A 13,994-nucleotide genomic window follows, 5' to 3' on the forward strand; every position below is an offset into this window, starting at 1 on the left:
GCTGTGTAGAAGAGTAATGATATGAACCCAGTGCACTACTACAGGTGCTTCTCCAGCTACTTCCTCGTATACTTTTGCAAGTGTGTACTTAAGCCAGCTAGAATTAAAAGCAGTTAGATCTATGACAAAACACCAGGTTGTTACTTTTAGTGACCTTACTGGTACAAATGGTCATTTTCATCTTACCTGTGAAAAACAAAACCATTGTAACAGAGGCCCTGAATCTGAAAGTGATGTACTGACAAAGAAATAGTAGTAATACACATCTGCTTAAGGTACCTGGTTCCACGACATGTGAGAGTCACAGACAAAGGAAGAGAACAATCAAGTGACTTGTGTTCTGTAAATGTATTTACTTTATTTCATGTCTACCTCATGATCAGTTACATAGAAATCCTCCATCTTGTATGGTTTTAGTGAAGTAGCTACAGAGCCTAGTGCTGCACAGCCGTGACTCCGCACAGAGTTTAGACAGCTGCTTTCTCTCTCCACCATCAGATGCTGTACAGCTCTCTACAGCTAACCAGCAACATGACCTCCGAATATCAACAGCCGGGTCCAAATCTAAACATGATTTCACCTGCTGGAGAATAAACTCCAGGAAGTAAAACTTCACATCCTTCGATCTACTAAACATTGATATTCAGAGATCATGTTAAGGTTAATCTGTGGTGAAATACAGTCTGATTTTTGGATAAAACGCACCTTTTAGTGTTCAACTTTTGGTACAGGAGGTTAGAGAACATAAAAACACACATTTCACGTCACGTTTTAATACGTGTCAGAGGACCTTCCCACTTTGACACCTGGTTAACCTTCATTTAAAAACAAACAAAAAAAAATCAACAGTGATGTCACACGTCAGCTCAGAGTGTAGGTGTAGTGTGTGTGCGTGTTTGTGTACTTTAGTGTGTGTTTGAGAGTGTTTTCACACACCCACAAGAGTGTGTTATGGTCTGATCAGTGCTTCAGCAGACACTCGATAAGGTGGTCAGTTATGTGTGTTACTGGCTGCGTCGCAGGAGCGGAGGGGGTGAGGAGGGAGGAAGGAAGGTGGGGGCGGGGCCAGGGGAAGAAGTGAGGCCGCAGCGTCTCTTCATTCATTCATAAGATTTCTTCACATGATGCGGAGACCCTGGATAGAAGCTTCTAGACTCTAAGGACGGAAACACAGAAACACAGGAGAGTTAGCGCTTGGAAAATGAGTCCATGAATAGGTTTGCTGATCTGTGTGTGTATGTGTGTGATTGTGTGTTTGTTTGTACCTTGAAGTCCCAAATGGTCATTGCTCCATCAATGCCTGTGGTGCAGAACTTGCGACAATCCCTTTTGTCTCCCTCATAGATAGACACTTGGCTGAGGGGCAGACATGCAGACACATACAGTTTTAAAGGAGGGAAGAAATTTAGAAAATTTAACAAAACTGCCCTGAACAGATTGCAGTGTCAAAGACAAAATTCTGATCCTTACTGGAACTGTTAGACATGAGGAAAGTCTTTCTGTTCAACCAAGAAACACCCAACATGAAACCACAATGTGTTGTTCAGCTCTGTCCCTTTAAGAAAACCCCGCCCCTACAAGCCCGCTTTCTTTTAATTGGCCAGTTCTCCGAAGCCTGCTGAGGTGTCACTTTGTGAAATCACTAAGTGCAGCGTGTAGAAAACACTGTCTGAAACCTGGCGTTCACAGCAGCCTGCAGACTGACACTTTTTTAGCAGGAGATTACTCCAACATACTTTTACCTACAGATTTGAAACTTCACCCACGTTTAGTCTGGACATCCAACATAATACCCTCTCTTTAAATATAGAATTTTTTATTGATTAATACTGTGAACAGACCGAGCATTGATGGTTGCTCCTGTTCCTATTTTTGCTAAGCTAAGCTAAGCAGCTACTGCCTGTAGCTTCATAATTACAGAACAGGCAAACAAGGGATAGTATGTGAGCTTGTTTCCAAACATGTCAAACTGTATCAAAAGGCAAACAACGCCAGAGCAAGAAAAGCAAGCAAGCAAACAAAGCAAGAAATACCATAAACAAGACTTTTCCTTGCATACAATGTCTTAACCTGGTCCGACGTGATCATCAGTGCTCGGCTTCAAATGAGCTCCTGCTGAACATCGTGTTTATAGTGGCACAGCAGATTCAGCACAAACTGCCGAAAGCTCAAGCTTCGTAAGGATGGATTACTAAACCAAAGTAAATGTTTTCTACATCACGGGTGTGGTAGAGTGACACCTACTAAACCAAGGCAATTACTTGGGATGAGGCGGTGAACTTAATGTAATGTGTACACGACTGTTAAGAAAAACAGGAAAGTCTTAACCACAGGCTACATATTCTTTAAAAAGTACTCCGGTGTGCAGAGTTTTGAATGCATGTTTTAGTTGCAGAGCCAGAAATAAGAAGAGTCATAGGAGAACATAAAACCACTGAACTTCCAATATCATTTAATCCAGCGAATACTTCTGTTGCACACCACAGCGTCTACGTAATGGGTAAAAAAAACCTTTAGGTCGTAGTTAATTAGGTTAACAAAGCTAGAATTAATGCAGTCTTTGGAACTGAATTAACCAACTCTGAAAACAGAACTCTTAAATCTTCAAAAACATTTAAAAAAAACAATCTGAACCTTAAACACAAACTGATGTTTCCTATGCTACATTCTGGTTCCCTCCCAGCACTGATGCCAGTTAGCGTGACTCACGTGATGCTGTTCTGGTGCAGAGTGTCCAGGGCAGTGTTGCGGTCCTCGGTGGTGGCTCTCTTGTCCATGTTCCTGAAGCGCTCCATAGCAGAGATGTTCCTCTGGATACTCTGCTTAGGGAGATCGAGCTTTGACACAAAAGTCAGCGCTCCACCATCGTCGCAACGGAACAGCATGGGGCAACAGTCGTGGCCCTGGAGACGCAGATTATAGATTTAAAATGTCATTCATTACTTACTGTATATTTGTGCATGGAAACATGTAATTATGTGTAAGTTTTATTCTTACCGCAGCTACTAGACTGTTCTCTGAAACAAAAATGACACTGAGAAGAGGAAGGAACTCCGTCTTCATCTGTGAAGGACTAAACACACAGACACACACAGAAATTAGTTATAGTCTTGAGATTCAACTTGTTGTATTGTACCTAAAGATTAAATAGGCAGATTACTACAGAGAAAGAATGTTTTTTAATCGAAATCATGGCAGTTTTGTGACTAAAAACAAAAAAAGGCTTCAGCTTTAAAAGCTGCAGTGTGTGCAGATTTCCAGTCAGAACTTGTCTCAATCACCGCCCCTGCAATTCATGTCACCTGCAATTTGTTGACAACAGCGTGTCATTATGCAAGTGTAGCCTTGGATCTGCTTCACCTGGTGCTTATCTCTCTCCCCTTATTGCCACAATGAATATATGATCAGATTACAAATTAAGACTTGTGCTCCGAGGCCAGTGATAGAGAACAAATCTGAATGCATTCTCATGTTAGGAAGGAAAAATAAAACGCATTCATATAGAAAAATGTAATGGATTGCTTTTTTATCATGATGAATGCGTGGGAAGAGATTAGCATTTTATGTAAGAGGCTACTCAATTTTTTTATACTGGAATTAATTTATCTCCTGATCTATACCTGATCATTTTTAAGAGTAATCTCACCATAATATCCTCATGTTTTGGGACAAACATTGTTTCTATCTTTTCTGTTCTTAGATGCTGTGAAAACCAAAAGGTACAAAGTCCAGTACTAAATGATATTCTCCCTTTTGTATTAGTAGCCAAACCCGACATTTGCACCTCCTGCAATATTTGGATATAATACAAAAAATTATACTTTTATACTTATATATTTTTTAGAATAGTTACAGTACAATTTACAACTCTTTTCATATTATTTCATTAAGTTTATTTATATGAAACTCTCATGCTCATTGGATTCAATCTGTGTTAAGCTGTGTTAAGTGAGAAAAAAATTAAATAAACTCTTACAGGATCTATAAACAAATTTAACGCAATGTGGTCCCCCTTCTTTTCTTATGTGGTTGTATTTCCCTGCGGTCCCAGAGTGACGTATATGTATAAACGTTCACTTACTCTTTTAAATATGAGATGAAATTTAAGATTTTAAGGACTGTAGAATCTTATCTGGTTGACCTGTAAACAATTACATTTTTGTATTATTGTTTAGTATTTTTCAAAATGTTTGATTGTTGTTGTTTCACCGTTTGTTTGTTTTTTCTTTTGTAAGGGTGTCCCCCTTTTTTTAGTTTAGATGTAAAAAATTATATTCGTGCTTGACAACTTACTAGCGCAATTAACGTAGAATTTTCGCGTATGTTACAAAATTCTGTAAAAAAAAGTATTTATAAAAGAACAACAAAAAACAAACTTTAGTTTTAGACCTCAAGCAGCAGTATAGAGCACTGTCTCTTTGAGAGAGAGCCTGTTTTGTATATTTCAAACGTGCACATGACGGAGGATGCAGGCCTGATACACCTTTCTGTGAAAATACTTCACTGATCTACAGGTGGCAGTAACACGCCAAAAAAATGCAGTAATGCCACTTTAATTGGACTAATAGATATTTTGTGAGGAAGGAAATGCACACACCACACTTTTGTTAGGGCTGACAGATACACACCATGAGTTTTGGTGAGTGATACTTTATCTTAAACATAACATTTGTTGGCCTAAACACAAACTCCACACCTGTAACCTGCTGGTTAAAATTATAACCCTCTTTGTGTGGACATGAATATACCTTGCAGTCTTAGAGCTGTCCACCACAGTGACAGTGCTGTCATGGCTGACCCAGGCCAGGCGGTTACCAGAGGCTGAGAAAGAGACCGAGTGGACCCAACCCCCTCCACCTAACAAACACAAAAAGCATAAAAGAGAGAGAGATCCGGTAAGGCCAAAGGGACACTGCGTGAAAGAGGATTTTAACTGTCACATTCAAAGACACAGATACAGACCCGCTCCTCCAAATTCTGCTAACACAGCCCCAAATGGCATCTTGCTGCCCCAGGGTGTGGGGCCTGGTTTCTCTTCCACCTCCTTAATGTAGGCTGAGAACACCCTGGAGGCCAGAGGGGGAGGGGTGGGGTGAGGAAAAGCAAAAAAAACAGAACGAGAAGCAAAAGAAGGAAAGAGTATGATCACAAGTTTTCAATCTGTATCTTTTATTCATAAAGTATCTTTATCTAAAGATTAACTTTAACGACATTTACCTGCATTTGAAGTCACAGGATCCAGCTGCCAGCAGGATGTTGTTGGGATGCCAGTCCAGACTGAGGATGGTGGAGCGGATGGGCTTCTTGATGTGCTTGCTCACCCACCTGAAGCATTTTTAAAAAAGCACAGATGTTTTCATAACAGAGAATAAGTAAAATCTTCAGAACATCTACATCATATTTAAGAATGAATGGAATGGTAATTTACTCTGGTACTGATATACCAATGTAATGTTCCATAAGGAAGGCAGCAACAATTTGTGACTGTAGTTAAGTACGACTAAAATGTTTCTTCTTCTTCCATATGACCAAAAGAAAAATAAAGACGAAGAAATGATAGACAAAGAGTTTTCTTACTAGTGAAAAATTTTTTTTTTTAGCATAAACGCAGCTCTACACATAAAGTGTTGTTGCCGTGTCCCAAAATAATAAGTACTTAATATAACTTTTACAGAAAGATACGAATAAATATAAAGAATGAAAGTATGTGTTGTTAGTACAAAATACTCTCACCAGTCATTCTCAGACTCAAAGTAGCAGACAGAGATGAGTCTAGCTCCACTGCCAACTGCAAACTTGTTCTCCAGTGGAGACCACTTGACGAAGGTGGCGGCTCGGTTGATCCTGAGGATGACCAGTGTGGGCTTCCATACCCCCTCCTTCTGGGACCACACATAGGCATTACGGTCTGCTCCACATGTCACTATACGGTCACTTTTGGGAGCCCAGTCAATACCTACAAACACAACAAGAAAGAAAAAAAAAAAAAGAATAATTACTGACCAAGAATCATCAACATAAAAAAGATGGCACAGTCTAGAACTGAATAACAGTTTGTACAGATAATCCAGAATCACACGTCTGTCAACTGTGATTCAACCAGTGTTGATGACAGTTCCGAACACACTTGTTTTGTTTTTGTGAGGGTTAGTCATAGGAACACGTAGGAGTGATGCATCCCATTATTTACTTAGAAACAGTATGGTAATTACCTGTTATGTGTCCATTGTGCTCCTTCAGCTCATGGGTCTTAACCCACTGGTTGCCACTCTTCTTGTAGATATGGACTTCATGGTTATTTGGACTGATGGCAATTTCTGAAGGAAAAAAAAAGATAAAAACCAGCAGGTTAACAGGATTAAATTACAGATAGGTAGCAAACAAGACCAGTTTCTGGTACGGGCAAAATATGAGCTTTTTAGTCTTAACAGAAGTTGCTTGGAATTTTCCACTTGCACAAGTAGCTTAACTTTATTCCAACACACACCTGCCATTATTTTGCCCTTTTTGCAGCAGTACAAATTAAAACCTTTTAAATGGCAAGGAAGTCAATAATACGTCAATGAGGCCTTAAAATTGCATTCAAGCAATCTTATTTTTTCTGCAGTAGATTTAAATAAAGTCTACAGAGAGTAACTGGACTAATCCATCTAAACCTCTCAGTAAGTTTCACAAAACTTAAAAATACATAGTGAAACAATATAATTTGCGTGGCTGAAATCACCCTGCTGATTTATAAATAGAAACTATTGTCATTTGTTTCCAAAGGCATTGAGTGCAACCAGTGATATTATGACTGGTATGTGGCGTGCAAGTTGGTCGTGGTGCATTCAAATAAAGGAGGAAATGTGTGAGGCTTACGTGTCCTGTCGCGGTTCCACGCGTGGCAGGTGATGGGTTCCAACAGAAACTGATGAAGGGACATGTTGTCTGGGTGTGGTCCTTAAGTGGAACTCTGCGAAGTCACACAGCAAAACTTAGTTGAGCAACTAGCGACTAGCTGAACTGAACTTTACTCCTATCGGCTATAAAACTACACAGACTGGCGTGTATCTATATATAAAAAGCGGTTTAATAACTTATTATAGAAAGGAACAGCAAGTTAACTGTTTAATCGATTAAAGCGATAGACCAGACGACAGTTTATTAGCTGTGCTGGCTGGGTTACATTTGCTACATATTGAAAGGCTTCTTCAATTAGCCGATGTTAACGTTAGGTTAGCTATATTATATTACCAAGCTAACGTTAGCCACCTTACTTTCCCAACAATATAAATGTATTTTCTATGGCACGCCAAGCTAAATACTTTAACGAACTGAAGTTGACTTGCCTAGCTTGTTACCATAATATTATCATGACTAGGTTAGTTCCTTCACTCGGTAAAACGTTAACACTAGCAAAACATTACTAACGTTCCTAGCAAGATAACCGTTTAGCTAGCTAGCGCTAACTGTTCGCCGGTGTTTTATGGGTCAGACAGACTGACTGCTAATTTTGAAAGATATAAAGACGTGTTGCTGTGCACGCATTTACTAGAAGGCCTCCCATTTCTACATCAGACCACGGGTTTTCCTGGGAGGGGATGCCTTTACTCCCGACGATGGCTACTCCATTAACCGTACATTCAGCTAGCCCTCATGCTAACTTACCTCGTCAGTCCGGTTCTTCGAGTGTGCACTCTCGTTAGCCGGCAAGCTATGTTACGCTCGCGGGGAAAGGTTAGATCAGGAATGGACCTGAATTCGCGGACTCTGGGCAGTCGACACGAATTCGTCCGGGAATGTTGAGGGAATGTCAAGACGGCCAGTAGGATACGACCGGGAGCATCCGGCAGCTAACTCGGCAGCAAAACCCGTGGATGCCTGGCTGACAGCTAGCTTAGCATCATCACGCTAGCTGATACATTCAACTGAAAATCCACATCGAAGGCTCGGAGACCAACTACGACGACGAGCACGGGAGAGCTCCTCTAGTGGTTCAAATGGAAACATCCAAAGTGGCCTAACCGGTTACAGATATACAAAACATCACCATCTAGTGCATAATTTTGAACAAAATAAGCAGGGCAGTGGCTATTGCTGTATCAGAGTGTCAAGCTTTAATGAACGAGATGAGGGAAGAGCCCCAGAATCCGAGGGCCCCTGAAAGCCACAAGTTTACAGCTAGTTTAATGTAGTTTGATTGATTGTAGGGCGCTTTTTTGGAAGTTTATAAGTCCACTTTGTGCGACTGGAGTTTCTTTATATGTATACTTTATTTCCCTTCATTTTATAACACAATAAACATGAGTTCACTCAATTACATTGAATGGTGTACGTAGAAATTAGTCACAGAATGGTACATTTTCATTTACATTCACTAACATGTTTCAGAATTGCATTGAGCTATGGTTTCAGCCATCACGCTCATCTCTCACAGAACTCAACTTTACTCTAAGTGGAGAAACTTTATAATCTCAATGACATTTGTTATTGTTGATGCAATGCCAGCCACTAACTTCCGCAATACAATTTTCAAGTACTGTAAGTAACTTTTCTCCAACACACGCCTGCCATTCTTTTTCCTTTTTCTTTGCAGCAGTACAAATTAAAACCTTTTAATTCGCAAGGGAGTCAGTGACTTTAAATAAAGTAAATTGAAATAAAGTCTGCAGAGTGCAACTTCTAAAAAAATACACATAAATAGTGTCTGATTCATTGTTAAGGTCATCCATCCACTGATTCATGGGTAATATGTTTTGAGCCAATCAGAGAGAGCAATTAGTTCCTCACCATTGCACCTGGACCTGCAGATGAGTTGCTGCTAGCTGCAAACACCAGAACGCATTCAGTTTACTGCTGTCTTTTTTTTCCTGTGGCAGGCTATATCTTAAATGGAGTCATTATCAAAAGTGGATGAGCCGTTTCCTACTCCTCCACCGTACTTCTTACCAGGTAAAATACCCTCTCAACCTTCTTGGTTTACACATCAGTTTTCACTGCTAAAAGGAAATTCTTTCTATGAATTTGTTTTTTTCAGATGAAATTCAAACACAGCAAGATGTGAGGATCTACCACATCCACTCACCTTTCACTCCTCCTCCACCACCTCCCTCCTTCTCATTTTCTCCTGGCTTTGGCTGCTCCACTCAAAATAACTCCAGTCTACAAGGTGCGTGCCTTCCATTTTCTTTTTTCTCTTTTCTTTAAGAGTTATTTTAAGTGTGGATTGTTGAGTTCCCTGTCCATTAATGGCACTTTTTTTGTCCCAAACTATGTGTTCATTGTGATTATTTGAAATTGTACACACTGACTTAGTTTTGTTGTTTAGATGAACTAGGATAACATTCAACAACAAAACTATTTCCGTCATACGCATCATGAATAAATGCTTTCTTTAGTCGTACATTCCTGTTTTTATTGCTTTTTTTAGTCCAAAATATCAAACAGTGCTGATCAGATCATGTTAAAAGAGACATATTTTAGCAATGCAATCAGTTTTCTATTATTCTGATTATTTTTTGAATCAGGTTGGTAAAGTTTTTCATTTTAAAAATTGTCTACATATTTTAATTTCATTGTTTTTCCGAGCCTCTCCTTCCTCGTGAAATGAACAAGCCGTTTAGACATTCAAAGGTTAGACCTTAGCAACGATTGGCCGACAGTATTTGGAGTGGCCGCGTAGCCCCTCCCTCACGTGTGCGATCCCACGTGGGGGAGGGGCTACGCGGTCGCACTGCACTGTCACTCCAAAGTTGTAGAAAACATGGCTGCTCTAGGAACAGTTATTCCGGCCTTATATGTTCGAGCCAGAATCATCAGGAGGTATCAGAGTGGTAAGTTGAAGTCTTGACGACTTGACTACAAGCTAGTGCAAGAAGGCAGCTGTTCTGAATGGCCCATTTCAGAGGCAACCTTTTTAAACATGTCATTCTGGAAAAACACGTAATTATTTAGTTTTCACTTTTTCACTGTGAACAATAAACCCCCCAAAATGTGAAACCCATGAAAATATGAGCCTATCCATTTAAAAGATACGGCCCCTTTAAGGACGTCAACTGTTAATCATAAGACTGGAACTTGTAATGCTGAAATGTTATTTAAAAATAAGCATATCTTTTCCTTCCCCCCCATGTCTTCTCTCCAGTGTCTGCTCCTCCTCAGCCAACTCCCAGGCCGAAGTTTGTGAGCTATGAAACTCAGCTGTATCGCTACCCGGCTCTGGCCACCTGCCCGTCCTGTCAGACGCAGGTCACCACACAGGTCACCTACCAAGTCGGCACTCACGCGTGGCTCATGTGTCTGGTGTTTGTGTTGTGCGGGTGAGGAGAGACTCATTCAAACAGCTAAATCTGCTTAATCTAATTACCCAGCATCAATCACAAACTCACACACACACTCACTGAAACACTCTTGTCATGTTTCTGTCTCACAGGTTGCTGTTTGGCTGCTGCCTGATCCCATTTTTTGTGAACCATTTCAAAGATGCCTATCACACCTGCCCCCGCTGTCGACGGGTCCTTCATGTACACAAGAAGACGTGCTGTGAATGAACACGCACGTCCTTAACCACCAACAAGTGAATATAATGTGTCTTCTCATGAATACAACGTATGCAGGCCTGTTTCAAAGCCAGTCAGGATATCTTAAATAAGTAGGTTTACATGTTTAAATGTATTTTATATATATATATATACATACAAGGAGAAGACATGTTAGCTTTTGTCATTTAGAACTTAAAGATTTTAAACTATTTTAATTATGTTTTGTAACAAAATCATTCAAATAAATGTTTTCTGTGGCAATATTTTTCTATGTATCATGTCATAAAAGAAGTGCACACATCACAAAATCAATGCTAATGTTTTACGGCTTCCTTATATATTTTGTATACATATTTTACAAATCATTTCTAAATGGTATTGTACATTTATTTTTTCTTTATTTTATTACATGTACAGATAAAGAACTAATGAACCTCTAGATTTGGAATAGAATTTCATAAGAATTATTAAGATCTATCTATTACGCTTATCCTGCTCAGGGTTGCGGAACAATCCCAGCTGTGATTGGGCGAGAGGCGGGGTACACCCTGGACTGACCGCCGTCAATCACAGGACTGACACATAGAGACAGACAACCTTTCACGCTCACACTCAAAGACAATTCTGAGTCACCAGTTAACCTAAGGAGCATGTCTTTGGACTGTGGGTACCTGGAGGGAACCCCTCGCATGCACAGGAAGAGAAGAACATGCAAACTCCACACAAAAGGCCCATTACATCCGAATTGGGGTTCAAACTAGGAACCTTTTAGCTGTGAGGTGACAGCACTAACCACTGCACCACCATGCAGCCCCAATTATTTAAAGGAGCAGTTCACCCCTGGAAAAAGCCACCGTCAGTCAAATCACTAGAAGCAATAATATTTGAAATTGGCGCCATAGCTGTGGAGAAAGTTGTACAAACAGCTCGTGGTTTTGCCCATTGTACATTTCTACAACACCCAGTGTGCATTGCGCCCCTCCCTCTGAAAAGAACGGCCCAGCGAGAGACGCTGGAGTGAAATACAACTATTTTCCAGTCAAGGACATTGATCGCTGCAGGCAATGGCTCAGAGCGGTACAGAATCCGAAATACGATGAGAATATACCGGTGGATCGTCTAAAAACAACAACAAGAACAAGACATGACATCGGAGGCTTTTATCAAACTGTTTTCATGGTCAAGAAATAACTTTCATGCTTCACTTAGACCTGCTTTCAACAGACACTTCCCAGTACAGACACTGATTCCCAGCTCACTTTCTCTCTAGTCATCATTACAGCCAGAGTGGATTAAGCTGCATGTGCACTTGCACTGTGCGTCCAGAGGATTAGAAATGTGTGTTTATTTTAGATCTTTGAGCCTTTAGCTCTTGAGGTCGAACACGCCTTCTGCAGCGTGCCACGCCCCGCCCTCCTGCCTCTCAGGTATAAGCTTTCTGCTATACTCCAGAGTAGAAGAGCACCGGTGGATCCCTGCAGCGACACACAGCCGTCCCCTGCATGGAGGAGGATGCATCAGAGGATCTCGCCTCTGTCAGTGAACCGGTTTCCTCCTTAGTGTCCTTTTCTCTTTTCTTCAAACACTTTGAAAGCAAAACTGAACTTCTTTCCTATTTGATCCTGTGTGTGGTCAAAATGCCCTTCATCCCACCGGTGTCGATTGCTCGCTCTGTGTCAGGACTGACCGGGAAGGAGAAAACTATCAACAATTCTTCTTCTTTTACGTCAACTGTGTCCAACACAAAGATCAAGAGAGACGAGAAAGGCAGCTCTGTGAAGGAGAGACTGACTTCAAACTTAAAGCAACTTGGGAAGAAGAGTCAACCCAGGAATCATCTGCAAACCACCAAAGGAGTGTCAGGGGCCGAGCTGCATGCAAACAGAAGGGACAGAGTGTTGCCTTCATCGCAGACTGACAGTGTCCCTGCCTCCAGCTCGGGGGAATCCCTCTCTAAGCCCCAGCAGCACAGACACACGAGCCAGAGCTCCATTAAGAGTGAACCGGAGGTGAAGCCGAGGGTCAGGCACCAGGAGGAGGCCCGTTTCACACTGACCCTCACACCTGAGGCCATTCTGCTGCTGCAGAGGAGGAACAGCGAGAGGCGTCAACATTCAGCCTCCAGGAACGCAGGAAGCGTTTCCGGAAGCGCCTCGGAAACCAGGCGCAGGAGGGAAAACGTCTCGAAAAGGCATCAGCCAGCCACGCAGAGACACAGCAGAGTCGTTAGGAAAAACAGCAGCGAGGCTGAGCTGGCAGACATCAGCACGTTTGTGAAAATCTCACTGCTGAATGAGAAACACAAGTACGATGATGTGGAGTACGAGGACGAGGCGGACTACGGAGTGGACGAGCGTGTGGTGCTGAAGTGTACAGAGTGGCTCAGAGGGTTGGAGAACTCGCCGGTGACGGTGGGGAACAGCCTGAGTAAGAGTACGAGCAGAGTGAAGAGTTTTTAGAGGTGGAATAAGAAGTCCGACCTGAGGATGAGCTGCAGTTTCTTTTACCTGGAGGATGTGCTTGTGTTACTGGTGCTTTGTGTTTCTCTCGTAGAATCAGTGAGACTCACTTTACAAGTTTTTAAATATAATGGAACTAAAAGAGAATTTTGGCAGGTCCTACTTCCTGCTTTTTTGTCGTCTCAAAGAGGGGACGTGAACCTTAGCTCTGCACATTTGAACACCTGATAAGTACAAACCATATTTTGCCAAAAAAGAATCTGAACTTGGTTTAAATTTAAAGCAGCACATTTTGCAGAACATTCTACGAGTAATTCGAGGTGAAAGGATCAACTTAAATGTCTTACAAGTGACTTTGTGGGAAACATATTGCCGTCTATTTTCTACCAGGGTGGGATGAAACCGGTTTCCAACATGCTGACATGTGAAACGTGTTTTCAGAATAATCTGTTTATGTGTCCAGTGTGTGCAGAAAGGATTCTTTATCTACTGATAACATGTAACGCACTGGGAAAAACAACTCCTCGCTGATAGTGCTGCTGATAGTGAGGTGGGAGTGCAGACACGGGATCTCCTCAGAGAGATGGACATCTTTCTAAACCACTTCACTCCCATGTCGTTTAACTTCCCATAGTTGCAATGATCATTTTACACTATGAAAAGAGGGATACGGATCACAAGCTATTTATTACATTGTACACAAACTTTATTTTGAAATCTATAGCTCCTAATACCTCCAGAGACTCCAAATCTGACTATGTATGAGGGGACGTGTGAATAAATAACGCAAAAGGCATCTGGAATATTTCAATTTAATGCAATAATACAGCAATAAAAATAATTTAAACCTGGGTTTAAATATTTCACTCAGTTTTAACACAACAGCTTCAATAACAAGCTGGGAAAAGATAATACAGAATATTCTTACATGTGATACTGTCCGTCTGAAAGAAGATATTCGTCATGACCTGCAATCAAGCTTTACAGAATGAAGAATACACATTTAATGAAC

At 41.2% G+C, this 13,994-nt stretch overlaps 2 protein-coding genes across 2 annotated transcripts; one reads left to right on the top strand and one right to left on the bottom strand.

Annotated features, from left to right (window-relative positions):
- Positions 1-329: 329 nt before the first annotated feature.
- Positions 330-7,931, bottom strand: arpc1a (actin related protein 2/3 complex, subunit 1A). Its single transcript, XM_069665922.1, has 11 exons — positions 7,651-7,931; positions 6,862-6,955; positions 6,213-6,317; positions 5,734-5,956; positions 5,218-5,325; positions 4,963-5,066; positions 4,749-4,857; positions 2,998-3,073; positions 2,710-2,903; positions 1,266-1,356; positions 330-1,156 (listed from the first exon to the last, which is right to left on the bottom strand). The coding sequence occupies exons 2-11, from the start codon at positions 6,923-6,925 to the stop codon at positions 1,118-1,120; spliced, it is 1,113 nt and encodes a 370-aa protein (XP_069522023.1). The 5' UTR covers positions 6,926-6,955; positions 7,651-7,931; the 3' UTR covers positions 330-1,117.
- Positions 7,932-12,160: 4,229 nt separating this feature from the next.
- Positions 12,161-12,982, top strand: LOC138595022 (uncharacterized). Its single transcript, XM_069666341.1, has one exon. The coding sequence runs from the start codon at positions 12,161-12,163 to the stop codon at positions 12,980-12,982; it is 822 nt and encodes a 273-aa protein (XP_069522442.1).
- Positions 12,983-13,994: the final 1,012 nt, after the last annotated feature.

This window comes from Semicossyphus pulcher, unplaced genomic scaffold, assembly GCF_022749685.1.
Source record: "Semicossyphus pulcher isolate SPU_LCO1_2020_fin unplaced genomic scaffold, fSemPul1.0.p SCAF_17, whole genome shotgun sequence".
Lineage (NCBI taxonomy): Eukaryota > Metazoa > Chordata > Actinopteri > Labriformes > Labridae > Semicossyphus > Semicossyphus pulcher.

Excerpts from the sequence above, each read along its gene's own strand:
- arpc1a (XM_069665922.1), bottom strand. The coding sequence starts at position 6,925 with ATGTCCCTTCATCAGTTTCTGTTGGAACCCATCACCTGCCACGCGTGG. Across the intron at positions 6,318-6,861 it reads GTGGAACCGCGACAGGACAC|AAATTGCCATCAGTCCAAAT; the intron begins GTAAGCCTCACA and ends TTTTTCCTTCAG. Across the intron at positions 5,326-5,733 it reads TTTGAGTCTGAGAATGACTG|GTGGGTGAGCAAGCACATCA; the intron begins GTGAGAGTATTT and ends AAAATGCTTCAG.
- LOC138595022 (XM_069666341.1), top strand. The coding sequence starts at position 12,161 with ATGCCCTTCATCCCACCGGTGTCGATTGCTCGCTCTGTGTCAGGACTG.